This window comes from Poromitra crassiceps (assembly GCF_964638095.1).
Source record: "Poromitra crassiceps genome assembly, chromosome: 23".
Lineage (NCBI taxonomy): Eukaryota > Metazoa > Chordata > Actinopteri > Beryciformes > Melamphaidae > Poromitra > Poromitra crassiceps.
Window position 1 is genome coordinate 15,631,529 of NC_139639.1, and position 26,685 is coordinate 15,658,213.

The window sequence follows — 26,685 nt, forward strand, 5'->3', positions numbered from 1 at the left end:
AGCCATAAATAGCATGTTATAGGCTATTCAAAAGACTGACTCTTCTAAGAGCCACGTCACATGTATGGAACATCTTTGGTAAACTGTCAAGCAACCTTCAAATTACTTTTCCAGGAACTTGTGTGTAAATGTAGCCCTCCTTTCATTATGGAAAATAAAAGTACCAGTATGCAAGACATGGTTGCTCAACTGCATCGGTTTATTGACAATGTCATCGTTATAAATCATCCAATGCCCCAAGCCAATGCAACAGCCATACTGTACAAATGCATGTGGTACAAATCATTCACTCAATAGCATTATACACAACAAATAGAGCACATGGAATAGAAAAGCTATTTGACAGTTTTATTATAACCTAATGTTAGAATGGAATCTTTTATACCGTGGATACTGAAGTTTAACCTGAGGCATCTTTGCAGAGGCTGTGGTAGGTTTTGGTGGTTCATGGCCACGCGCCGGCATACGGTAATCAGTATTGCTGTATTAGTGAACCCCCTCATCGCACCTTTTCGAACATCTCTGCACTCAAAATGGTAGTGTCAACCTGAGAATATAACACCATATTTTAATTCAACTTAAAGCTGAATGTTTGTGTACGGTAGCAAAAGAAAGTTTCGTCTAAATCATCCTATTTTGGGATGAAAAATGTGACCGTCACCTAAAGGTGACTAATTTGCATCCCTGAAATATAGGCAAAGCTCAATTTACCCAGTCTGGGATGGGGGAACATGTCAAGTAACTTACACAAGTGGAGTACGTCTACGAGTATGAATTTTGATTGGGTCAGTTAGCCATTCCACACCACTAGCCCATTGAATAGCAGGGGTTAAGTAGTATGTAAAAAAATAATGTAACAAACCCCATAACTGAGTGAATATAGCAGTAATCATGTGAACCTCTCAGCTTTTGGCTACATTACTCCAGTACTTGAAGTCAGTATTGATACATGTGGCAATCAGAGCTGTAAAACCATGTAGTGTGGAGCCATGCTGTTGCAGGCATTATGCAGACTGAATGTGGTGGAGACTGCATGTGTTGAACACAGACCGCTGGTGGAACAATTACACACAAAACACAGTGAGGGAACTCAAAACACTGAGAAAGGGTAGGAATAGGAAACACTCCCAAGATTGTCAACGTAATAACGAGAGAGAGCCACCTGGGGTTTTCAACTCTACTCCCAATCAAGATCCTTCCGTTTGGAAACGATCCAAACTTACTCATGTTCCCCGGCCATAAAGGGGTTCAAGTTTCACCAGACATTTGAAATTAATAAAAATAAATAAAAAAATAACTGTCTCCCCTCTTTTATTCGTTTAACTGCAAGAATTTCCATAGCAGCAGGGGATACATAAAAACAAAATGTTATATGGGAGGAAAATGCACAGGGTCACGTTTAACCCACGGTCTCATCGCAAAAAACAGCAAGAGCCCTTTTTTTTTAACCCCCCTGACAGAAGTCTAAATGAAGTTTCAACAGTTACAATAAAAGTAACTAATAACAAGAGTAGTCATAATAATAATAAAGGCATTGCAATTCGTTCTGCATCTCTTTTGCTCCATTTTGTCCTCTTAAATACAGTGATGCCATCACAGGCATTATTTACAGCGCTACCCCCGCGCAGCCCCCGTTCCCCCGGGGGAGAGGTGTGGCGAGGTCAATGCGGCCGGCTGCTGGACTCGGACGTCCGTCGTTGCCGTGGAGTGTTGTGACCGTTCACGCAGCCGTTGTGCCGCTTGTTCAGGCCGCCGTTCAGAATGTCTTGGATGTGCTGCACTATCAAGTTGATGGCCACTGCAGAGAGAGAAGGTTACACAGAAGAAGACCCGTGAGGCCACCGCAAAACAAGGAAATCCTCAAGAGAAACTTTCCCCCTGCTTCACCAGTAATAATAGCAAATTTCCTACATGATCATATTTCTGGGCTTACCAAGGTTATCTGCTCCTCGTGGAATGATAACATCTGCATACTTCTTGGTCTGGTGGAAACAAAGGTGTTCAACGCTTAAAAATGACCACAAACAAAATCTTTGACAGCCAGATGTGTAACCAGAGAATGCAACTACAGACGGTGGGGCAAGCTAACTAGCTAGCAAGAGACACTTACGGGTAAACAGAACTCCTCAAAGGCCGGTTTAACAAAAGTGATGTATTGTGACAGCACCTGCTCCAGGTCCCTGCCGCGCTCGCTGATGTCTCGCAGGACTGGAACAAAGACAGCACACAGAGATGCATATTAGGGATACCAAGTTGTCATCACAATCTAAAAAAAGGACAAGTAAACATCAAACTAAGCTAAGTCAACCTACACCCAACAATCACGTAACCACAATTACATAAGTTAGAGATGCACAGATAGTATCTGCTGCACTGTGGGGCTTGGCACTGATGCAGCTGTCCCAGGTAGTGGTACCACGAGCAAATGGATATTTTAGTGACGTGCACTTTTGCGGTCTTTGAGTTCTTTGTAAGAGGCAAAGCATCCAGACTAGTAATACCAGAAGTGAGGAGTTGGCCTTCAAAATACCACATTTGTTACAGTCTTCTATGTAAGATGTGTTACGCAATCACGTTATAAAATAAATGCTGTGAACAGTACTTTTTAGAAAAGCAACTGTAATGCATATGTAGCCCCCTTTCCCATTTTATCAATTCTTCATTTTCTTTTTGATTTGATCCTTAGTAGTAATGTTAATTGACTCGTAGTCTGATGATTAGTACTCATTAGTTATGACAAATTGATAGGGATGCCCCTCTAATGCAAGTGTACCACATCAATTATATAACGCGCACACTCAACCACAGCCACAAACCTCGACGCGAGAGCCGTGTGTCTGGGTCCGTGTCTACAAACAGCTTCATCTGGAAGAGATCTCGGATGTCCTGGGAGTAGAACATCAGGATGCCCTCAAACAGGACCACGTCGGCTGGGTATACCGTTACAAACTCCTCTTTCCTGCAACACAAAACAGACATTGCTCTCATCAAAACTAGAAACATTCAGCCAACTTGTCATGTGGCAATGCATCTTGAAAATGAAATAAGATAATCCAGTTTTAAATCAGAGGACAGAACCTGTTGGGAGAGGAATGGCCCCTATATAGGGTGAACTTGTAATCGACAATGCAAGGGACATGTAAAAGACAAGAAGGTGCTCACCTGGAATGGGCGACGAAGTCATAAACTGGGATCTGGACAGTCTTCCCTTGCAGGATCTGTCTCAGTGTTTTCATGATGAGCTCACTGTCAAAGGCATCTGAGGAGCAGAAACAAGACAAATGAGCAGTTGTGATCTTGGTGTGGTGTCACATTGCCTAAACCAGGTCACACCAGCCTGCTGTGTGCACGTGGCAATCCGCACTTCCTCACATACGCAGTCTCACGTTTGGAAATTGAAGAAGCTTCGTCCTAACAGCTGCTAAGTTCAGTCTCTGGAAAGGCTTGCTGACTGGGGGGGGATTCCGATCAGCAGAGAAAGGAAGCCGGAGTTTTAAGAGCGGCTCCAAAAATGGATCGGGTTTGCTTCTGCCAAGATGTGTTTGGAAAGCTATCCGCAACGTGGCAGCACGGCAAGGCCCCTGCGCATGCTGTCTAGGATAAGCCTCCTTTTAGAATATGACGAGTTTCATATCACAAGGGCAGCTTGAATCAAAGACAAAGATCTTGGAATTTGTATCCGACACGTAGCTCTGAGAGCGACTCGCATGGCTATGTGCTGCTTTTTGTCCTTCAGTCTATTCCACCACTGCAAAGCTAGCCGATGCGAGCGTCTGCTTTTGACGGCCCCGATCATGTAACACCTGCCTTCAATTTAAACTGTACAAGCTCGGGGCAGAGTCGGCTATTCTGAATTACATAAGCCTTACAACCGTCTATACAGACTACCTTTAGGTTACAAAGCTATGTGCAAAAGTTCCAAAAAGATCCACACCCACGCTGCAACTCGGCTCAACCTAAGTCCACCGTGCATGCCTTAAAAGGTTGAGGGCGCTGAGATATTCCTACTGCAGCAAGCTAAACATTTGGTGCACACACGGTGCATGAGCTGTGGCAATGGCTATCCCGTGTTTTGAGTACCTGGATGATCAAAGTTGAACTGGCCCTTCAGTGCCTTGGCCTTCTGTTCTGGGGTGAGCTCCCTGTAGAAGCTGTCCTGGCTGAGGATAGCCACCTGCCGTTGATGGTGGTCAACCTTGTTCTGTCCCAGCAGCTCCAGGATCTTCTCACACACGGAGGACTGCAGGAAGAAAGACGCAAAAGGCGGAAAATCAATAAGGACGACTAAGCTGGGGATAATAAAAAATTAACAAGGGAGCTGATCCCCATCAGATAATTAATGCTAAGTGAAAGCATTGTGGAGTTAATAGTTGACCAAACTGCTGGTTGTCTAAATTGACCAGCACTTTGAGCCATTAATTTGAACAGCGATTCATGTGAACGGCCCTGTGACCCGCCATCTTTGTCCTCATTGACCTCACTCGAAATAAATGGATCTCCTGCCAATGCTGACTGGGCATTCTCCAGCAGCACCAGACTATGGCGCTTTTGTATCCACAAAATGTGCCACAATGAAATTGGACGCCCCCACTCGGGAGCTAGGAGGTCATGTCAGCACACACCCAAAACGCTAAGCTGAGAAGGCCTGACTTGGAGCACTCCTCAATGACTATTATTGTTATTTACTACTAGGGTATATCGGCCCCTTCGGGGACAAAACCCTAGGCTCGTCGCCCCACACACAGCCTTAGCAGCAGCTCGCCTGCTCTATTGGCATGCGCAGCACTGATGATGTCATAGAGGCATTGTGACATCAGTGGGACAAAAATGTAAACAGGCAGAACCAACTTGCTCACTTTTATATAAGGATGGATACTTAAATTAATGCTATTCTGCATTACAAAAAGACAATCACCCAATGTCAGACTCAGCAAATGGAAATACAAAGAAACTGAATAAGCAGGCAGGGGCATGAAAACACAAAGCACTGGGTGCCATTGGCACTGCTTTACCACTACACAGAGGTGGGTGCTACATTTCAGACAAGGAGGCTAAAGTTACATCATTGATTCCATGAAAACTGGGTGATCTAGCGCTCTAGGGCTGAGGAGGACGGGGAAAAGAGGAAAACGTTGGCTCGGTGCCAAGGGTGAACTTGATGAGGATATCTGGGTCAAGTTTAAAGGTAGGAGGGGCGGCACAGCGAAAGACTCAAGTCTTCAGTCTCATAATTCAGCAATGTACAATAAAAGAACGGGTACTGTACAAGAAAATGTGGCGGCCAAAATTAAAATATGGTTACGGTTGTTAAGTGTACAAGGAAAGTAGTCGTCGCTTTAATCTAATGAATTATGAACTCGGCCGTGACGGCCACCGGCGCCTGCACGCCTTAACGACAGGGGCAGTTCATAACAGAAACTCCCGTGACGTGTCCAAACCAGACCCGTTTATGCGCTTGCGTCATTACTGGAAAGTGAAGTGACTCGCTTACCACTAGCCCCTCATTGGTCCCTGCGGATGCCGCAGCCTTCCGTAAACGGCTAATCTAGGTCAATAGATTCCAGGCTACTATTCTTTATCGAATAAAAGATAGTCTCCGTTCAATCGGCCAAAAAGCTCAAATGAGACGTAAAACTGGGCATGTCCACGTGGGTTATATCAATTTGTGTGTTTAATACATACTGTATCTAAAGAACAAAGGAACGTGGGCGCGATGGCTTCAGACAAATCACATCCTATTCAAATTCAGGGACGCTTTTCCCGCTGGCGTCGGTGTGTTGTTTTGTTTGACTTATTGAGTCAGAAAAATGACGGCATACAATACAGTACGTTTCTAGACAATACATCAAACGGGATATAAATAAGCGACCATAGCGGCGGGCGTTGTTTGCAAACATAAGCGGCTGCTGCTACAGTTTACCAGCAAGGTAGCCTCGAGGCTAGCTAGCTAACATTCGCCATCAAACGGAATCTGCTTTGTTCGGCATCGGCATACAGTAACCGGCTAGTAATGTGAAGGAATTTAGCTAGGCTTGCTAGGTTAAGGCCAATAATCACCACGTAGTTCCAGGGCAGTCTAGTCTGCTGACAAACTGCAACCTTATCGTATGAAAATATAAATACAACCGAGTACAATAGCTAGTGGACAGACGCGCTAGTAAAGTTAAACTGATGGATGGCCGTATGGTTAAACAGATGGTAGCGCTGTAGAGCTGTCAATCAATTAGCCGCTGAGCCACGCGGTCAACTCGAGCGGCTCTCTCTCCGACACGTTTAAACTCAAAGTCTAGACATGACAATTGGCAGAAATCGTCACATTAGCTAGCTAGAGCCCCGACCTTGCCGCTGGCGGTGCCTCCGGACACACCGATGAGGAAAGGTTGTCGAATAACATTATTGTCTTCGGCGCGGTCCCTTAGATGTGTTTCACTGTCCCCGGCCATACTTGCAATGTGCTGCGGGTCGTCTGTGCTGGAGGATCACTACTAGCCCTCCCCGTAGCTCCGCCTATTTTTACTTCAGCTCATTCGCGTCATTCAACGCGTCATCTTGTAGAAATTTGTTAATTTGCATTGCATTCCAATGTAGCTGACATACAATAAGGCAGCATGTAATTACATTATTAATTTAGATTTTATTTCTCAGCTTCTTTGTGATCGACCATAAAAGTGTCCAATCATCTGGAACGATCTAGTGACCGAGCAGCCAATGAGCACCGTTGTTTAGCCTATTTGACCCGCCTACTGCTAGATCCACCAAATAACTTTTATGGATCCACTAGACTAGAGCCTGGTGCTGGTGACGCGAGGTTAACTAGAACGAGATTTCACACACACACACACACACACACACACACACACACACACACACACACACACACACACACACACACACACACACACACACACACACACACACACACACACACACACACACACACACACACACACACGCACACACGCACGCACACACACACACGGTACACACAGGGTACACACACAGGGTCGTGGCCCGTCCAGCTACAATTATAGGTATGTGTCTACTCATTCTCCAAAATAAGTTTCCATTCATTGTGCCCAGTTTGCCCACTTGAGGGCGCAATTGACTGAATATACGAGACCCACGTGTACTAACTAACTAACTGGAAATGTCGGATTTCAGTGAGGGGCGCCGTTTAGTTTAGAGCACAAACAGGCGTCAAAACGGTCACATTTGTCCAGGGTTTGTTTTGCTACCATGTCTAACAAAAACAACAACATATATTTATCATAGACTGTAAAACGAGGTATTTACGAATACATACGCACGACTTCAGCTCAGAAGCACAAGCTTACGAGGTGTACTTGAAGGCAACAGGCAGACTCAGTCGCTACAGTGGGAAGGCATCAACATGGTGGTATGTATCGCTGCAGCATGTTGTGGTGTAAACAAAGAAGCAGTTTGGTTGAATGAGTAATTTAAAACTATTCCTGTTGTATGTGACAGAAGTTTGGGCTACAGTTCAAAGCTACGCTGGAAAATGTCACCGGCGTGCGACCAGTGGGCGACGACTTCCGCTGGTTCCTGAAGGTAGCTGTCAGCTCATCTCGCTCTCAAGCTAGCATGTTAGCTCACTCCACCTCTAGCTGTCAAGCTAGCATGCTACTTCATTGCATCTCTCTCCACACTGTCAACATTTTTCAACAGTGTATAGTATAGAGTATAGCTGTTAGATATAATAACATTATGTATTCAGATACAGGGTGTTTGTTATGGCTTTCTAGTAGCTAGCTAGTACGTTTCCTTTTGTGTAGTTAAGACTTGATGGGTCCACATTATCAGGTGATATTATGACTCACTAGCCTGCTGATGGGGCTCCTCTCTGTCTTTTCCTGATAGTTTTGTTAAGGCTTTGTTGCGTGTACACACACACACACACACACACACACACACACACACACACACACACACTAGTGTGTCCCCCCCCCCACAAACTTACAGCACAACGTTGTGTCTTCCCTTTATTTAGCTCAAGTGTGGGAACTGTGGAGAGGTTCCAGATAAGTGGCAGTATATAAACCTTGCGGTAAGGACAAGATGATTTTGGTGTCCAGTCACACAGAGTGCTAACAGTAACGTTATTGCAACACAAGCGCACACGCCATCTACCCAAGCTGTCCTTTGTTTCCCTAGGAGAGTGTACCACTGAAAGGAGGAAGGAGCAGTGCCAGCATGGTGCAGAAGTGTAAACTTTGTGCCAGGGAAAATTCAATCGGTAGGAGCTAGCACTGACAACTGTGTGAAGTTTGGTTATTTTCTGAGGTGAATGCTCTGAAAAGATCCTAACTTGAGTGTGCTAACATTTACACACGGTTTCCTGGCAGATATCCTGGGAGACACGATCACACCTTACAATGTAAGCAAACATACATCACATTTCTACTCTTAAACACACACCAACCTGACTGTTTTCATGCATTTCTTGCTGATAATAGTCCACAAATAAGACTGATTTGCTCTTATTCCAAATGATGCCAAATTAACTGCATTGTAACTAAACTATAACTTTTCTCTTCCTAACTTGAAAGTGTGTTTCTTCTTGGAACAGTCCAGCTTTGTGCATAAACATATTCAGCTAAGTAGTAGTAGGGATGCTGTGGAGAGTAAACCCACCTATAAAGTCAGTTTACCCATCTTTTCATTTGCAGAGTTTACCCTGCTTTTTAGGCAAAAAATCTTCATGATGCACATTAATACTCATAGTATGAATGACAAATTTTATGAAATCTGTGTTGACATGTTGAGATTAGAATGACGTGATGTTGACTGAAAGTGCATCTATGTTTCAGCTGCTTACAGTCTCATATTCTGTCTCTCATGGTCCGTGTCTCTGTCTGGAAGGCTGAGGACAGCGAGAGATTCAAGACAATGGTGCAGTTTGAGTGTCGAGGTCTAGAGCCCATTGACTTCCAACCACAAGTGAGAGCTTTTGATTCTATAGATATGATTTCCACTGTGTGTATATTTTCTCGTTAATATATCACTGAGGCATGTAGAACACCTTTTTTATGCTGTCTCTTCTCAATTTCCTCCCTTTTCTAACCCACACCAGGCCGGCTTTGCTGCACAAGGAGCAGAGTCTGGGACACAGTTTCCTGAAATCAACCTGCAAGAGAAAGTGAGTCTTTTTGTTGTTCCCACTTTCCCTCAACTTTCCTTGTCTAGTTCTTCAGTTAGAAATATCCTACATTTCCCAGAATGCCTTTTGACAAACCCCAGAAGTGGAGAGAGAAATAAAGATGGCAAGAGAGAGAGAGTTTTCCCAGTAAAGAAAAAGTGAGAATTGTGATGCGTCTTGTGGCTGCATTGCATTATGGTCTATTGAGGCCAGTACTGTTGGAGAAGAAATTGGTCTCTCTTCCTCTTTTCCACCTGTATGATTTTTGAATGTCAGTACAACTGACACCAAAACCTGACATTTACCGTTGATGTTTTAGATAAAAAATACTTCTGCTTTAAATTTCCATTGAAGCTGCACTGGAAATGTGATTTAACAACAAAATGCGCCCGGAAAAGCAAAGTATACCTGTTGACAGTGTTGGTGTGTTTTAGGGTGGATAGGTCCTTTTTAAATTTCAGACCCCAGTCTCATCTATAACAAGTCAAAAGAAACACAGGAAAGTTACTCAAGTAGACATCATGATCTGTGTATTTATGTGAGGTGTACCTGTCACTATACAGCAGCAATGTCTCTCATAACTTCATTTGGAATATTTTTCAGGATTGGACAGACTATGATGAGGAAGTCAGCGAGTCGGTGGGCATATATGAGGTCACGCACAAGTTCATCAAGTGTTGATGTCCTCCAACGACAAGCCCAGGAGGTGGGATTATGAACAATGCAGCCAATCCACAGGCTTGATCTCTGGCAACAAGGATGCTTCAGTTGCCTCGGCAGTGTGGTTTGGTTTATGGTGAACGGGAAGAACAGGGTGGGATGTGTCCATACGCTATATACACATATCTTGGATTGTTCATTGGGAAAGGCTTTTTTTCACTGCTTCAATAAAAGTGAAGAGTGAAAAAATATTTCTGAGTTGAGGTCTTTCTTTGCTCAACAGAGTGGCTTGGATGGGGCTTTTCACTGCCTCAATCGAACTGAAGATTGAAGATTTGATTTATTTTGGTTAGTTCAATGAATTGAGATTTAAACCGTTTAAAACTATTTTGATGTGGTTGTATTTTTGGTGTTATTATCTGCAGTGGTTCTAGTTATGCATCCAATTCATAAACCCAATCGTTTACATAAGGAGCCCATTCAGCTTCATTGAGAATTGCATTGTGGGATATGTGTGAGCAAAGGTAGCCAGAGAGGAGTAAGAAGTTGAAGAGCTCTCACTCTGCCCATATTTTAGAGTACCTCAAATGAATTTGCCCAGGATCTGCACAATCTGTCTAATGCAAAAATGAAAAGGGATGTAAAATTATCGCTTTTAGCCATGTCCAATGCCAACATTTTTGCTTTTGGAGGTTTCTCTATTATGCATAAATGTATAGAGCTGGATGAAAAAAGGAGGCAAATATACTGTACAGCATGGCACAGCAGCAATATAGTAATTGCTGCTGCCGTTGACTTGTGATTTTGTCATCAAAACTTTGGGTATTATTATGTTTATCAGATGTTATAATCATCTGGCTAGACTGGGGGATAGGTGAAGCCCCACCCATTTGGAGTTGCTCCAGGGCTATTTGTTCACTGAGAGCAATGCTCTTTTTCAGGAGTGCCCTGTTCTCTCTCTCTCTCTCGCTCTCTCTCACACACCTGACCAGTACAACCAACCACAGTCTGATCTGCTGGCCACTGAGCAGCTCCACTGGAGCAGTTGGGGTTAAGGTCAGTGGTGCTAATGAAGGAGGGACAAGTGCTTTTACTTTCCCCACCCAGATTTATCCTCCCCGGGTCCCGGGGATTGAACCGACGACCTTCCGGTCAGAAGCTCGCTTCTCTAACCTTTAGGCCACCACTGCCACTATTCACCTAAGGAAGTAACACAGGTGCAAGCAGAACACTAATGAGGGTTTCCAACTTCCAATCCATTTAGGTCTTCCAGTGCCAGGGCCCCAATGAATGTCTTGCTTGCACCTTTGTTACTTCCTGCATTTTAGGCACAAAATGGATTGGGTGGGAAGGGAAATAGGCTAATAGTGCTCTGAGCCAGGCACGTGAGTGGAAAAGTATCAAGATCCTGTATGGCTGACTGGCAGATATCCACGCATGAGAACACCCACTTTTGAAGACCAGAAGCAGTTTCTTTTTAGTTACGGAATAGTCTCGCTTGGCAGACTTTCCCTACAACGGGCCTTCTGGCAAGGGAGAGACTATCTACGCCGGAGTGACTCATCTGCTGAATAGACGATCTTAGCAGCCAGTCATATTGTTGCTGCTGTTGCTGGATGTTCTCCAGCCTAGTGTCTCTGTGGACCAGCCGCCTGAGAAGAGCAGCTATGCCTCCTCAAAATAAGAACAGAGTATTTGTGATCGGCGTGGGGATGACAAAGGTAAAAGCCGTATAGGTGCAGTTTCACTGTCTCGACATGCAAGTCGGCATGGAGGCTCTTAAACACTTACAGTTAGCACAGTTAGCTTGCCAGGTCCTATTGTCAGTCGGTCATTCTGCATTGTTTGCACAACCTGTCACACTCATTGATTGTATATTGTCACACTGACACCTCAGCTTATATTCTTTATAGTTAACAGCAACAAACTGTATTTTAGCTAGCTAACCATAATGGTACACAAATATGTTTTGTATTTGTATAATACGTAGGCTAACTTTATGACACCTCAGTAGGCTAAAGTTAGCTTTTTTCAGTTTGTGTGTGTGTGTTTGATTTTGTTGTTGTTGAAAATTGAATTGTATGTCATGTATCTCTTGTATAATAAGTCACTATGATCAAATCTAAGTCCATACTCCATGGTCATCATCAGCGTTAGAAACTGTGTTAAGGGTCATTAAAGGAACAGTTCACCCAAAACTGAACATTCTGTCATCATCTACTCACCCTCATGCCGTTGAAAGAGGTGAAGTTTGTCCATATATTAACGTTATCAACACAGGCAGTTTGCCAGCACAATAAGATAACATGCTGCAACCTCCCTGTGTATATGAACAAACTTCGGTAACACTTTACAATAACGTACACAAATACTATAGTAGTTACTAGTAAACTAACCATTAACTAATAGCCAGTTAATGAGTAGCTAATGAAAAATTTGGCATTAGTCAATCACTAGTTAATCATAGTTAATGAGTAGGTAGTCATTAGTTAATGATTAGTATCTAATTTCCTGAGTAGAGTAGTTAATCATTACCTAATGATTACTAAATGTCAGCTCGTGAATAGAGTAGTTAATCATTACTTAATGATTCCAAAATGTCAGTGCATGAATGTATTAGTTAATCATTAGTTAATCATTAGTCAAGGTCACATTGTGAGTATAGTAGTTAATCATTAGTTCATGATTAGTTGTTAGTTCCTTAGTAGAGTAATTACTCATTAGTTAATGGTTAGTCAATGGTCAGTTTGGGAGTATATAGTTAATTGTTAGTTATTCATTACTTAATTACTTAATTATTACCTGTCCATTAGTTACTCTTTTTGTGTACCCTATTGTAAAGTGGTGCATCATACTCAGTAGTTTATGAATACTGAATCATTACTGAATTATTATCTGTCTTTTAGTTAGTCTTTTTGTGTACCCTATTGTAAAGTGGTGCATCATACTCAGTAGTTTATGAATACTGAATCATTACTTAATTATTACCTGTCCATTAGTTACTCTTTTTGTGTACCCTATTCTAAAGTGGTGCATCATACTCTGTAGTTTATGAATACTGAATCATTACCTGTCCATTTGTTACTCTCTTTGCACCCTAATATAAAGTGAAAGATATCCTTATCAAATAAACACTCCCTCCAGGTGAGATTCGAACCCTGAACCCCAAGATTGTTAAATTGTAAGTCTGGTTCTCTACCATCTGAGCTAACCAGCCTGTTGCTTGTTAGAGCCATACTATCGAATGTAGAGCCTGAGCCGGAGACCAAGTATTATAGTTTAAAGGTATATTCCACCCAAATACTACTTTCTGTCCAAGTACTTACAAGTACTTAGACATAAGTAGTATTTGGCTGAAACATACCTAAGTACTTGGACATGAAGTAGTATTTGGATGGAATATACCTTTAAAACTATAAGTATTTGGAGAGAAGGTAGTATTTGGGTGGAATATATCTTAAAAACTATAAGTACTTGAACAGAAAGTAGTATGTGGATAGGACATAATACTTAGTCTCTGACTCTACAGACCTATAGTATGGCTCTACCAAATAACAGGCTGGTTAGCTCAGATGGTAGAGAACCAGACTTACAATTTTTATTTATTTTTGACAGATCATCAAATCTGAAATTTTACACAGTGCATCATGGCATGTTGGACCCCTTACAGTTTGCCTATAGGGCAAGGAGTGGAGTGGAGGATGCTACTGCTAGTCTGTTAAATCTTGTATTGAGGCACCTGGCTGGAGGGAAATAAGAACCATGCATGCATATCTGCTTTTTATTGACTTTTCTTCTGCTTTTAATTGTATTCAGCCACATGTTTTCGCACACAGGCTCCTATCTAATTTTAATATGGATTTAATGACAGTATGTTGGCTCACTGACTTCTTAACAGATCTCAGAGGGTCTGGGTTAATGGAACCCTGTGCAGTAAACTCTCCCTCAGGACAGTGTGTTTTCACCACTTTTATTTGTATATTATACAAATTAGTGTCAGAGCAATCATGTATCCTAATGTGTCCTTAAGTATGCCGATGACTCTGATCATAAGTATTCTGCAGGGTCCACGAGATCATTCATGGCCAAGTCCTTGATGAATTTGTGAACTTGTGTGACTAGACTTTACTGCAAATATTGTCGCTAAGACCAAATGAATGTTTATTGATTTTCGGAGGAGGCCCCTCCCCTCTGCCCCTGCACCGTGTGTGATTAGGGTGAGCCAGTCGTAACAATACAGCAATATAAGTATTTGGGCATTTTCCTAGACGAGAAGCTTAAATGTGATGATCAACGGTTGTTATGTAAAATCAATGCTGAAGCCTATTGTGTGTTTTGCTTGCAGTTTGAGAAGCCTGGAGCCCGAGAGGACTTTGACTACCCGGATATGGCCAAGGAAGCAGGTGCTGAGTGCTTTCTATCACATACATCTTCACGGATTTGAAATACCTGCATGTGAAATGGATAGTGTTATTCATGTGCTGCCTGCAACATCTCATTATTCCTCCTCTGTGATCCAGGTCAAAAGGCCTTAGCAGATGCAGGAGTCCCATATTCTGCTGTGGAACAGGCCTGTGTAGGGTATGTCTATGGTAAGACCCTACTGCCTACTGCCTCATACACTGTGTTGGTTTTGAATGTTGTTTACACATGCTACATGTTATGTCCACTGACATGCTGGATACTACCATCTTCTCACATAGCGACATGTTCTTGCTGTAATTTTGTAACTTTGTAACTTTTGTAACCCTCCTCCCCCAGGGGACTCCACATGTGGACAGAGGGCCATTTACCACAGCCTGGGCCTGTCTGGGATCCCCATCATCAACGTGAACAACAACTGCTCCACAGGCTCCACTGCTCTCTTCATGGCCCGCCAGCTGGTCCAGGGGGGTGAGTAAGGCAGCTGGAAGATTCACACCCAGGGCCAATATTACAGTGTGTTTTAGCCAATAATACTACTCTTTGATGTGTTTTGGTTCAGCAGTAACACTAGGTGATGACAATCTCACAGTCTTTGTATTTTCCTTGTGATGGAGGGAGTTTTTCCAGTGCTGGCAAGTGCTTGATCAATGTAGAGAATTTACTACATTAAATTTGATGATAAATAATGTGAGGAATAAGACTATATATATATATATATATATATATATATATAAATATATATATATATATATATATATATATATACATATATAGCTGGAGAACGCTGCAGCCTGTCTGGTTTTCAACCAACCCAAATTCTCTCATGTAACTCCCCTCTTCCGTGACCTTCACTGGCTTCCCATCTCGGCACGCATTCAATTCAAAACACTGGTTCTGGCCTACAGGGCAGTACACCAGACAGCCCCCCTGTACTTACAATCTATGGTCAGGCTCCAAATCTCTCACCGTTCCCTCCGCTCCTCCACCAGTGCAGGACGCCTCGCCCTTCTTCCGCTATGGGGGCTCAAAAGTCGCTCATCCCGTTCGCGACTCTTCTGGTCCCTGGCACCACAATGGTGGAACGAGCTTCCACCTTCGGGCAGGACGGCCGAATCACTGCCGATCTTTTGGAAAAGACTAAAGACACACCTTTTCAGGCGCCATCTGGGCCCTTCTTGAAACTAACTTCCTTCTCTCTCTCTCTCTCTCTCTCTTAAAAAAAAAAAAAAAAAAACTATACTTTACCACTATTCCTTCAGAAGTTGTAGTTGTCATAGACTGTGTTGCATAATTGATTGCTCTATTGCTGACAAAAATGTGTTATTGTAAGTTGCTTTGGATAAAAGCGTCTGCCAAATGACGTAATGTGTATATATATATATATATATATTGAATAAGAAATAAACAAACACTAGACTAAGAGTCCAGCGGACCGCACAAACTCCTCAGACTTGGACCAACTTTTCACGTGGCATTTATTTGCAACAGCTCACAGGTACAACGCGTTTCGCATTCGCAGATGCTTCATCAGGTTCATTCATGAAAATGAGTGATCACACACACCTTTGTAGGGCCGTGTGATAGAACGGCCCGCCTCTGAACGCATAAATCAATCAGTCAATCAGTTCTAAAAGGAACAGGACAGTCTTGAACGGTGCACAATCTCTACCAGTATTAAAGGCATTTAGATTACAAAACATCATATTTTATACATACACATTATTGTAAAAAAACAAGTTAAGACACACTAATAATAAAGATTGAAGACTAATGCTTCGAAGTTGTCTTAGATATATAAATTCACACAATGATAAGAGACGAGAGGTCTAAAGTGAGGAGAAAACATCAACATGTTTTCTCCTCACTTTAGACCTCTCGTCTCTTATCATTGAGCCAAGGCTGTAAGGACAGCCTTGGCTGTCCTTACAACCTTACAGCCTACAGTCCTTACAGCTTAAGGACGTTCAACAAAGAGCAACCTTTTTCTTGAAAGTGTGCTATTGTGCAGACCTGTGCTTGAACTCTTCCCGTCTCTTCCTGCAGGTCTCGCTGACTGTGTGCTTGCCCTTGGGTTCGAGAAGATGGAGCGGGGCTCATTGTCTTCAAAGGTATAGAACTGCTTGCTGTTATATTGATTCTTTAGAATGTTGATATGCCTTCACATCACTCTTGGCTAGACGCCTCATCCTGCTCAAGTGGAAGTCGGTTATACCTCCTACACATAAACAATGGGTTGGAGAAGTGATGGCTCATCTAAAACTTGAAAAGTTGAAATATTCAATCCGAGGGTCTGTGCAAAAGTTTTTTAAAGGCTGGCAACCATTTTTTAATTATTTTGAGTCTCAATATGCTGCATTAGAGTAAAATGATATTCTGTCTACTTTTTATGTTTCTATAATAAGGTGGAGATGGGAACTGTGTGAGGTAGTGGTCATCAGTTATATGTTGCTGTTTTGTTTTGTTTTGTTTTGTCTTTTATTTTATTTTATTTTTGTGTCTCTATGTCATGTGGGAAACGGGGGTTTACGTTTTGTTTGAGTTTTTTGCCTGTCAAAAAAAAATCAATAAAAATATTTCAATATATAGAATGTTGATCATGCTGGCTTGCCTGTAGCAGGCTATCTGATTTTTAATTTAATTAAATTTTTTAAATTTCTAGTAGCTGCCTGAAAAGAAAATATGTCAACTGGGGTCCCAAAATTGTATTACTAAGACGTGACGTATGGAGACGGGACTCTCAGAAGTCTGTCATGTCATAGCAGAGACATGGTAACTGTTCCCAGTTCTTGGTATAATTGTTTGTTGATACAATTCAGTTTCGGCTAACTGAAAGGGCTGAAGACTAAATGAGGTTCTACCCTTCTTATAACATAAATAGGTACTGTGAGATATAAGATCTGATCACGTGGTATTATATATTTTTTTTCTATTAACATTTTTGTTTATTGTAATTTATCTTCTTTTGTTTGTTTTTCTGTTTACTGTTCTGTCTTTGTGTTGTTTTTATATACTGTAAAAAAAACTATGTACATCTGTGTGATGGTGGATGGGTCATGCCATATAAGAACTGAATTGTCTATATGTCAAGTGATTTACGCAAAAAAAAAAAAATCTGTTTCTGAACTGCTGATCGGGCAGTTCTAAGCCAGCAGTGTCAGCTGTCCCATTAGCTAATTTTTAGTCAATTATTCAGTTGCTGAGCAGCATGTTGGGAAGTAGTGATAACAGGGACAGGCCTTGGTGCTGAGAGCGGGCTGTATATGTTGTGACCATTTGATGTGACTGAGCTGTTTGTCTTCTAGTTTATTTGCTGCCTTTTATTTTGGTGACGAACGAGTAAAATGTGATGAAAACAACATGATCTGCTTTCTAGTACATGGACAGGACCAATCCCATGGATAAGCACATGGAGGTGATGATCAACCGCTATGGGATGGCAGCAGCCCCGGCAGCACCACAGATGTTTGGTAACGCTGGCAGGGAGCACATGGAGAAATATGGTACATGCTGCACACATTTGCTCAATAGGGGGGGGGGGGGGGGATATTACAAGTCTGAAATGTGGAAGTTGTGCTTGTGACTCACATTGTGTATGCATTTGCTTCATTCAAGCTTATAAAATAAAATAAAATGTTTCTCTCGATGTTTGGATCTCTTCCAGGCACTAAACCAGAACACTTTGCCAAAATTGCATGGAAGAACCACAAGCATTCCACCAACAACCCGTAAGACACCGTTAACTCTATAACGAAAGACAAGTGTTGCTCATACATTTTAGGAGGCACTAATAGTAATAGGAATTAAATTGGAAATGATGAAATTTGATTAAATCTGCAAGTTATTTGCAATTACTATTGAGTGCATTTGTTTACTATAGGTACTAGGTAGTATGTGATTGTGCTGCTACCTTGTTTGACAGTTTTTAATTGTGTGTGTGTGTGTGTGTGTGTGTGTGTGTGTGTGTGTGTGTGTGTGTGTGTGTGTGTGTGTGTGTGTGTGTGTGTGTGTGTGTGTGTGTGTGTAATGCATGCAGGTATTCCCAGTTCCAGGAGGAGTATAGTCTGGGGCAGGTTATTAATTCCAGGAAGGTGTTTGATTTCCTCACTCTCCTTCAGTGTTGGTAAGAGGCTCACAAACTTATAAAAATAACAGTGTTTATATTTGAAAATCTCCAAATTGTTCAGTGTAAACAAGTATAGTACACACATGTAGCTGTGCTGCTGTGACAGAGGCTAGCAAGCAGTAGTCATTTCCATTTGATCCAAGTGCAGATTGTGAGCTTGGAATTGACAAGTCATGCTGAGTGTGATGTCTCTCTTTGACTGAGTTCCTATGTAACCATGTCTCCCTGTCCCATCAGCCCCACATCAGATGGTGCAGGAGCAGCGGTCCTGGCCAGCGAGGCCTTTGTCAGGAGTCATGGGCTGGAGAGCCAGGCCGTGGAGATCCTGGCCCAGGAGATGGTGACCGACCTCGCCACCACGTTTGAAGAGAACAGCTGCATGAAGATGGTGAGAAACCTGGGATATCTGTACTGCAAAATGACAGTATTCAACCCTGTTCTTTATACTCAAACTGTATGGACGGTGTCACCTACATGGATCAAGCTTAGTTTTACACTGAAGGAAGAGAACACCAATGTTGCGCTTGGGCCACTCATAAAAGTATTTTGTTACTAGTACTCATTTCAAAACGAATGTATTACTTATAGTATTACTGCCTGGGAGCCGTAATTTGCTACAGTGCTTGTTATATTACAGTGATTAGAGTGTTAGTACATGTTACACTGTACTCTACTAGCTGTCATCATGTTGGCCATCATTTTAAAGCAATATGGCTGATGCACAACCAGGGGTCAAAGTTCAGTCTGGTCTTATCGCAAATGTATCACTTGTAGCTTTGTGCCTCGCGGCAATTTCAAGCTTTTATGATGCACTGGGCCCAGGGAGGGAGTTAACGTTGCATGATGAGATGATCATGCATTTGAGGAGGAGCTCAGCTGTCAGGCACACTTGTTCTTGTTTCCCTTCAAGTAGCCTGCAGACATCAGGGCTGCTGTTGTTGTCTCTCCTCCAGGTGGGATATGACATGTCTCAGCTGGCCGCTAAAAAGTGCTTTGAGGCCGCGGGTCTGAGCCCCAGCGATGTCAGTGTGGTCGAGCTGCACGACTGCTTCTCAGCCAATGAGCTCATCACGTACGAGGCCCTGGGGCTTTGCCCAGAGGGTGAGTGTATCACTCTGAAGCCTTAGCGTGCAACTGCTGCACGGCTGCAGTGACAATCCATACGTGCAACTTTTACAACCTCTCAATTTCCTTCTCTGCAGAGTAGTCAGACATGAAAATGGTTCTGCATGTATTATCCTATACTGCTGTATAATAGTATAGTTAGGTCTTTAAATCTATTTTAGCACTGACGAGCTAGTGCTAGTGCTGATGATAAATATGTTATGCCATATGGATTATGTTACGTTGTGTGATATTAGGGATGGGCATCGAAATGTTGCATTGTCTCCCCTGATTCTAAGTATAGTCGAATCGCTTGGTTTGAGCAAGTAAAACAATTTTTATAAGCATTTTAAGCAAGGTTTATGGAAAAATGAATGGCGGATGAAATCCCATGAAGAGGGAGAGGGGGTGACTTTGGCACCCCTTTGGCACTCAGACCTGAGCCTACTAAATATTTAATGAACCACTCATGATTGTCAAAACTGTTTTTTATTTTCGAAAATGTCAATGTCATGTAACATGTTCTTTACTTCAGTGGTGCAATGCTTGTTTGAGCTAAAAAAAATCCACAGCAGAAGCTTTTTCTTTTTCTATTCTACAATGCAACATTTCACTCACACAAACTTTTTTTTTTTTTTTTTTTTACATTTTTAATTTTTTTTACATTTAAATTTAAATTTTCGAATTTCGATTAAAAGTCGACTTTGGCCAGCGAATTTCGAATAGTGTTTTTGCTAGAAATGCCCATCCCTATGTGATATTACAATGTCTTTCACATCCACTACAGGTAAAGCAGGAGAGCTGATTGACAGAGGGGACAACACATACGGCGGCAAGTTTGTGGTCAATCCCAGCGGCGGCCTCATCTCTAAAGGACATCCTCTGGGTGCCACAGGTACTCTCCACCACTGATCATATATATTATGGATGATCTATAGAATAATTCCAATTCACTCAGCTACCAGCAGAGTATGTTAGAAAAGATGCCAGATCTACAGTAGGTTAAAAAGCATTTGCAACTAATTGCACAAAACAATGAAGGACAGAAGTTTTAAACAGTATTTAAAAGTCACTATACCCATGTTTTTGGCAATGGATGGTTTACCTTACCATCTACATTGTCCTAATCCAGAAAAGCTTACCCACCCAGGCTGCCAAGCAAGTTCAAACAATCATTAAGAATTATTTGCAAATACTCTTCCGGCCAGTTCTGAAAGACATCCTTTATAACCGTCTGAAACGTTTCTTTGTCCAAACGATGTCTATTATGTTCAGTAGTGGCCACCGGGTGGCGCCTCTCTCATAGCGAAGACCAGCACGGTTGTAACTGGGCAAAAGGGACCCTGAGCCTGCATGTGAGAAGCCAGCCGGCTGTGCCTGTCTCAGGCTTCCCCGGGTAATCCCTCTAGAGATACTAAACTGTTGAGAGCAAAGGGTGACGCTGCCCCCTACTGCTCACTCTTCTTCCTCCTTCTCTATCTCTCCTCTACTTTCCATTCTCAATAAGGACTACTTAAAACACACTTTTTGAGTCCAGGAAGCACTCCTTCCTAAACATTTTTAAACATTTTTAAGGACTACTTAGTGTTTGCTGCAGAATACACTTGTCCACAAATGTCCAATACAACTTAACTGATGCATTTTCACAAAAACAAACCAAACAAACACACGCACGCACGCACGCGCACGCACACATGCACACACACACACACACACACACACGCACACACGCACACACGCGCACACGTGCTGGGGATAACAAGGTGTAAGATCAATGTCCAGCAGGGCTTTGACCTTGTTTGTGCTTCATATTGATTTCCAAAGCCCGTCGGACTTCACTAGTGTCACATTCACATTCACTTCAATAGCCGCAGGAAGTAATCAGATTACATAAGACTACATACTATCAATTTCTCATTGATGTTTTTCTTAAATGTATCATCTTTCTTTGTTCATTTTTTCCCTCCTCTCACTCCCCTCCTCCTGCATCATATCTCACAAGCTCATTACTATTCCTGTGTGTCACTCTCCCTATCCTTCCAGTCACGACTCTCGCCCCCTCTCTCTCCTGGCTCATATGCAAGTGCCCCCGTCCACTAAGCTGCGTCTGATTCACGGTGTTGCTCCTAATCTTGGTGGTAAAGCTCTGAACTTTACCCTCGAGGGAGGAGAGATTCCCAGCCGCTCGTGCAGTAAGCTCCCCTGGGAAGCAGCGAGAGCACCATCTAGAGGAGGCGACTTGTGTTGAAATGCCACCGCCTCTTTCGATCTTCCTAGGAGGAAATTTTAGTTACCCAACACGCATTGGTTCAGATACCTACAAGTCAGAGATTATGTACGGTTTGATATTTTGAAGTTCTCCCAGACGAACACACTTTTCCTGGTGTCTTGTTGAGTCCCCCCCACTCCAGGGACCTTATTACTAGGCTAGTTGTTCGATAACTATATCAGGGCCTCCACGGAGAGGATTAGAGAGGCATGGCAGGACGCACTTTGTGTTCATCTATCGCAGATTATATGGGACAGGAGTTTGTCTATGGTCCAGTCTTGCTCAGTTAACAGCAGACACCAGCTGATCCAATTCAAAGTTACTCACCGTCTTCACTATTCCAAATCGAAATTGCACAAGATTGTCTCACCACTATGCGACAGGTGCCAGGTGTTAGAGGGTACACTGTCACATGCTTTTTGGCTTTGCCCTTTAATATCCGGATTCTGGGCCAAAGTTTTCGACTGATATAGATTAGATTAGATTAGATTAGATATAGATAGATTTTCGGCAGAACTTGCCATTCTCGACTGCTCAGAATCCTCCTTACTTCTCCCCATGGCTCAGGCTGTGCAACAGTCCCTGACACAGAGGGTGATTGTCGCCAAAAGACCTATTTTGAAAGACTGGAAGTCCCCCTCTCCACCCTCCCTTCAGCTGTGGCTGACAGACATGGTCTCAGTAGTGCGTATGGAAAGACTCAGGTCTCTGAGGACTAACTCAATCAGGACGTTCTCGACCATCTGGGACCCGTTTCTAGACTACTTGAGTGAGGTCAGAAATGAGTAACTTGCACATCCTTGCACACATATTTTAGTAGGCTGGTAGCACCATGTTGTAATGTTTTTGTTTCTTTGTTTGTTTTTCTAATTTTTTTTGTTTTTGTTTTTGTTTTGTTTTTTCTTTTCCTTCTTTCAGTTTGAATTTGTTTGTTTACTTGCCTTGTCTTTTTTTTCCTTCTTTTTCCTTGTTTGTTTTTAATCATATAAAACCAAAACCTGTACAATCGACTGGATGTGGGACTAAGTTTACGGGGTGGGAGAAAACTGGTTCTTTTCAGATCAAGCATTCACACTTGTATCATATTCATGCATGCAACTTATTTGAATTTGTTGTGGGTTCTGTCCCGTCTGTTTGCTATTGCTTTGTTTTGTTCTTTGCTTGGGTGTGTACACCCAATTGTTGACGGCACTAAACTGATATCTGAGAAATAAAGAGGATTCCCGCACACTGTCAATTACTTGCAACAAACTTTAATTAACAACGTTTCGGTCTATCGACCTTCATCAGGTTAAACCTGATTAATAATTAAAGTTTGTTGCAAGTAATTGACAGTGTGCGGGAATCCTCTTTATTTCTCTCATATGTACTGCATCTCCGACGCACCTGCCTTTAAGAGACTGACGGTGTGCATCAGCTCCTTCTGACTAAACTAATATCTGAAATTGAAACAATAAAAAAATTATATAGCAAAGAAATGACACCCGGGGAATCGGGATGGTGATGACGGCCTCACTGGTGTGCGCGCAGCCTGTTGGTCGTGGTGAACTCGAATGGACTGAGAACAGTGAAAAAGGCAGATGATCGATTCGTCTTTGGCACCATTTGATTTCAAACAGATCTGTAATCAGTTCATGGTCTAACTGACTGTTAATGATTAGTTTAGCACCAGATGACCTCTGGAGGCACTGTGTGACACGGGCGGATTGACAGCGTTAAGTTATTTACATGTTCTTCTAAGAATAGTCTGGTAAACACCTGTATTTCCCCACTGGCTTTCACAATTAACATTGCATTCACACAAACAAGACCTATGGGAGCAGATTAGGAGCGTGCTGCAGAATGTAGACGGCGCACCCCTAAGAGGTCTTTCCCCTTTAAGTCCTTTTAGCTTATTGGGATAAAGGGGAGATGCAAAAGCCCCTTAACCACATGGGATAAAATGCTTATCTTTAACGCTAACACAGGAGCATGGATAAAATGCTTAGCTTTAATGCTAACACAGGAGCATGGCCCCAGCGAGATTAGGGAGCGACTTGTCAGATTAGGAGTCAAGTCGTCGCCCCCTTTGACTGAGAGGAAATTAATGTGTTAGCATATATTAGCATAGTATATTAGCATTTTACCCATAGGCACCGACACGTGTGTAGGTGTATTTCCTAATGCTAATACTTTGCTCCGTTTTAAATAATGAGAATCAAATAATCTGCAGTGAAATATGATTCGTAGGCCAGCAATTCTGCACCAGGACGCTTATCTGAACTACATTTCCTTATCTGATTCAAACATATTGCAGCTAACCTCTTTGGAGGTGTTCGGAAATTGCCGTGACCAGCATGGCACTTTTGATATCAAGATATTTCTTTCTTGATGGTAGAAGGGTTGTCGTGGATGGCAGTGCCTCTACCCACAATGCACGGCAACTATACCACAGCAGTCTTTAGGTATAACTAATTGTCCAAAGAGTCAGTGACTGAAAGTCACGACTGGTGAGCACTCTCAAAAAGTTTCAAAAAGTTTCACAATGCTGAGGAAGGCTTACGCCGAAACGTTCATTGTCACTGCTTGAAGGTAATAAAACAACCCAAAAGGATTTATTTTGAGTGCTGGTTTTTTGTCCCTCTTTAGGTATAACTAAACCAGATATAGTTGAGAAGCAATGCAATGTCTTTGGAATGATATTTCAGATGGTGTTTTCTAATTAACCTTGTGTTTCAGTGTTTCTACCAATGTGGGCAGATGTCTGATGCCGCCTCTCTGCAATCTGTGTGTTATGCTAAACCTCATAAGAGGCATGCTTGTATGTTGTATTGAATTAGCAGCCATCGCTGATGCTTGTCAAAGTAATGTGTGTGTGTGTGTGTGTGTGTGTGTGTGTGTGTGTGTGTGTGTGTGACATGTTCTGCCTGACATTGTGTGCTCCATTCATGACATATTTTGTTCTGTAGATCATTCTATCATTACGAGGATGATTACTCATGTCTGTCTCACTCATCTCAATTTAATCCACTCACATAACTTGAAACTCGGCACCGTCCAGAGTTGAGAACATTTTCAAAACTCCCACTCTCTCTCCTGCCCACCCCCTGCTCCTCCCCCTATCTCTCGGCGTGCGATTGCTCAGGTCTGGCCCAGTGTGCGGAGCTGTGCTGGCAGCTGCGCGGTCAGGCGGACAGAAGGCAGGTCCCTGGGGCAAAGGTGGCCCTGCAACACAACATTGGCTTAGGAGGAGCTGTGGTGGTCACTCTGTACAAGATGGGTTTCCCACAGGAGGCCAGGTGAGAAGGTCATCATAACTATTTGTCATTGTCAATGGTCTGTTTCTACCATTTCACACGGCATCTAAATACTGATCAGTATGAGCAGGCCGAAGACGTGGATTCACTCTGAAGGTCAGGGGAGCCGTCACTGGCTGCACCTCCTGATATCACCGTATTGGTGTCCTTCCTGGACCTGGACCAACATTTTTTCCTAGTATGGGCCGGGAGAACCCCGCCTCCGAACTCATTTGATTGGTCGCCGCAATTGCTTCTTCCTGAAAACGTGCGGCAAGGGGGAAAATGTGGTTAAGATTAAGGTGAGGGTGTGAAAGAAGTGCAGCTCAGGGTGTGCTCGGTCCTGTGGATGCATGGCTAAGGTGCTTGCCTTCCAATCTGAGGGCTGGGGTTCGATTCCCGGTCAAACCACACACATTATTTTAGGGTTTGGTTATGGTCGGGGTTAGATGAGAAAACCCTAATCTTAACCACATCTTTTTTACTTGTCGCACGTCACCTACAGGAAGAAGCAATTGGTTAGGTCAGGTTCGGTTAGAGAGAGAAAAGCATACTGTAGACTGCGGAATCAAGTAACCAAATTGAACAGGATGAAAAAGAGAGGATTCTATCAGCAAAGAATAATAAAAGGAGTCCAATATGATGGTACAAAGCTATGGAATGTGTTGAATGATAATGGGTAGCAGAACTTTTTACTCATGACCCCACTGTTCTCTTTGATCAAATTGGATTTTGTTCTGATATTCATGACTACTAAATGAACTAATGCAGTGAAAAAGACTATTATATAGAGCCTTTGCCTTATGGAACACACTTCCTCTGGATCTCCGAAACATTCACGGGAAGATAAAATCGCTTTTTAGTCTGCACCTCTTTTCCCGTTACTATTCGCTTATCTAAACTCCATGGAGCAAGCTAGCACATGGTTGGTGGTGCCTAGCTATTGTTCTGGATGTCTAGTTTCCGCTGCTAAGTCCAGTCCAGAAACTCAGCTCTAGCTTAATTGAGCGTGTGAGAGCTTGTAAGCCTTTCTTCCCACAGGGGCCCCCTGGTGGCTGCGGGGCTCACAAGTTTTCTCAAGCACAGCAGAAGTACAGCAGAAGACTAACGAGGTGTATTCTTTAAGAATATCAATTTGAGTGATACTGCAGTGCTGATTAGACATGCTCTGACACTGCTCTCCACTGTACTGTTTTGATTTGGAAAAAACATGACTGTATATGTGCCACTGCTGTGGAACATGGCTCTGAAGACTCTGTGAGCCTGACTGCTGCATCAGTTTGAGGCTGATAAAGTTCCACAACACAGATCCAGGTTCCAGGCTGGTGACCACTGTCCACCAGATACCTTCTCAAAGAAGCACCGGTCTGGTCGCAGCTTGTTACAACCATGACTATCTATGCACAGATTAGAACATGCACTGCATTAGACTTATGTAAACATATTGTCCAATGTCCACATCTCTTGTCCAATAAGCAGAATTGCCTCGGTTGCGAGCAACAATCCCAAATCTTCCCGTTGCGATTCTCTGTTAATATGTAAAAGTCATAAATGTTTTCTTTTTCTCCTTAAGCTGTTCTGCTGGATGTATATTTATGTCTCAGGACTCAGGATGAGCACCGCGGCACTCTCCAAGGTGTCCAAACTCAGTTTCTCTCTCACTCCCACACAA

The 26,685-nt window shown here is 42.8% G+C and overlaps 3 protein-coding genes across 4 annotated transcripts in view; 2 read left to right on the plus strand and 1 right to left on the minus strand.

The window, feature by feature from the left end:
- Positions 1-202: 202 nt before the first annotated feature.
- Positions 203-6,458, minus strand: uck2b (uridine-cytidine kinase 2b). The gene is made up of 7 exons (XM_083659611.1): positions 6,339-6,458; positions 4,081-4,240; positions 3,163-3,259; positions 2,817-2,959; positions 2,111-2,208; positions 1,934-1,982; positions 203-1,798 (listed from the first exon to the last, which is right to left on the minus strand). Exons 1-7 carry the CDS (start codon positions 6,441-6,443, stop codon positions 1,662-1,664), a joined length of 789 nt encoding a protein of 262 aa, XP_083515737.1. The 5' UTR covers positions 6,444-6,458; the 3' UTR covers positions 203-1,661.
- An 869-nt stretch (positions 6,459-7,327) lies between these two features.
- On the plus strand, positions 7,328-10,021 carry czib (CXXC motif containing zinc binding protein). Of its 2 annotated transcripts, none has more exons than XM_083659617.1 (8): positions 7,328-7,396; positions 7,489-7,569; positions 8,009-8,065; positions 8,173-8,254; positions 8,364-8,395; positions 8,881-8,958; positions 9,092-9,157; positions 9,761-10,021. In XM_083659617.1, the coding sequence occupies exons 1-8, from the start codon at positions 7,391-7,393 to the stop codon at positions 9,836-9,838; spliced, it is 480 nt and encodes a 159-aa protein (XP_083515743.1). In that variant the 5' UTR covers positions 7,328-7,390; the 3' UTR covers positions 9,839-10,021. The 2 variants fall into 2 exon arrangements, with proteins under 2 accessions (XP_083515743.1, XP_083515742.1); XM_083659616.1 differs by having other exon boundaries at positions 7,379-7,396; positions 7,486-7,569.
- A 1,420-nt stretch (positions 10,022-11,441) lies between these two features.
- scp2a (sterol carrier protein 2a) overlaps positions 11,442-26,685 on the plus strand; it is a 29,108-nt gene continuing 13,864 nt past the window's right edge. Inside the window, exons 1-12 of the mRNA XM_083659598.1 lie at positions 11,442-11,538; positions 14,163-14,220; positions 14,338-14,409; positions 14,579-14,710; positions 16,286-16,350; positions 17,616-17,742; positions 17,904-17,967; positions 18,276-18,362; positions 18,603-18,753; positions 19,319-19,466; positions 20,257-20,364; positions 24,863-25,016. Coding sequence (XP_083515724.1) covers positions 11,485-11,538; positions 14,163-14,220; positions 14,338-14,409; positions 14,579-14,710; positions 16,286-16,350; positions 17,616-17,742; positions 17,904-17,967; positions 18,276-18,362; positions 18,603-18,753; positions 19,319-19,466; positions 20,257-20,364; positions 24,863-25,016 — 1,220 coding nt within the window. The 5' untranslated portion in view covers positions 11,442-11,484. The remainder of the gene's footprint in view (positions 11,539-14,162; positions 14,221-14,337; positions 14,410-14,578; positions 14,711-16,285; positions 16,351-17,615; positions 17,743-17,903; positions 17,968-18,275; positions 18,363-18,602; positions 18,754-19,318; positions 19,467-20,256; positions 20,365-24,862; positions 25,017-26,685) is intronic.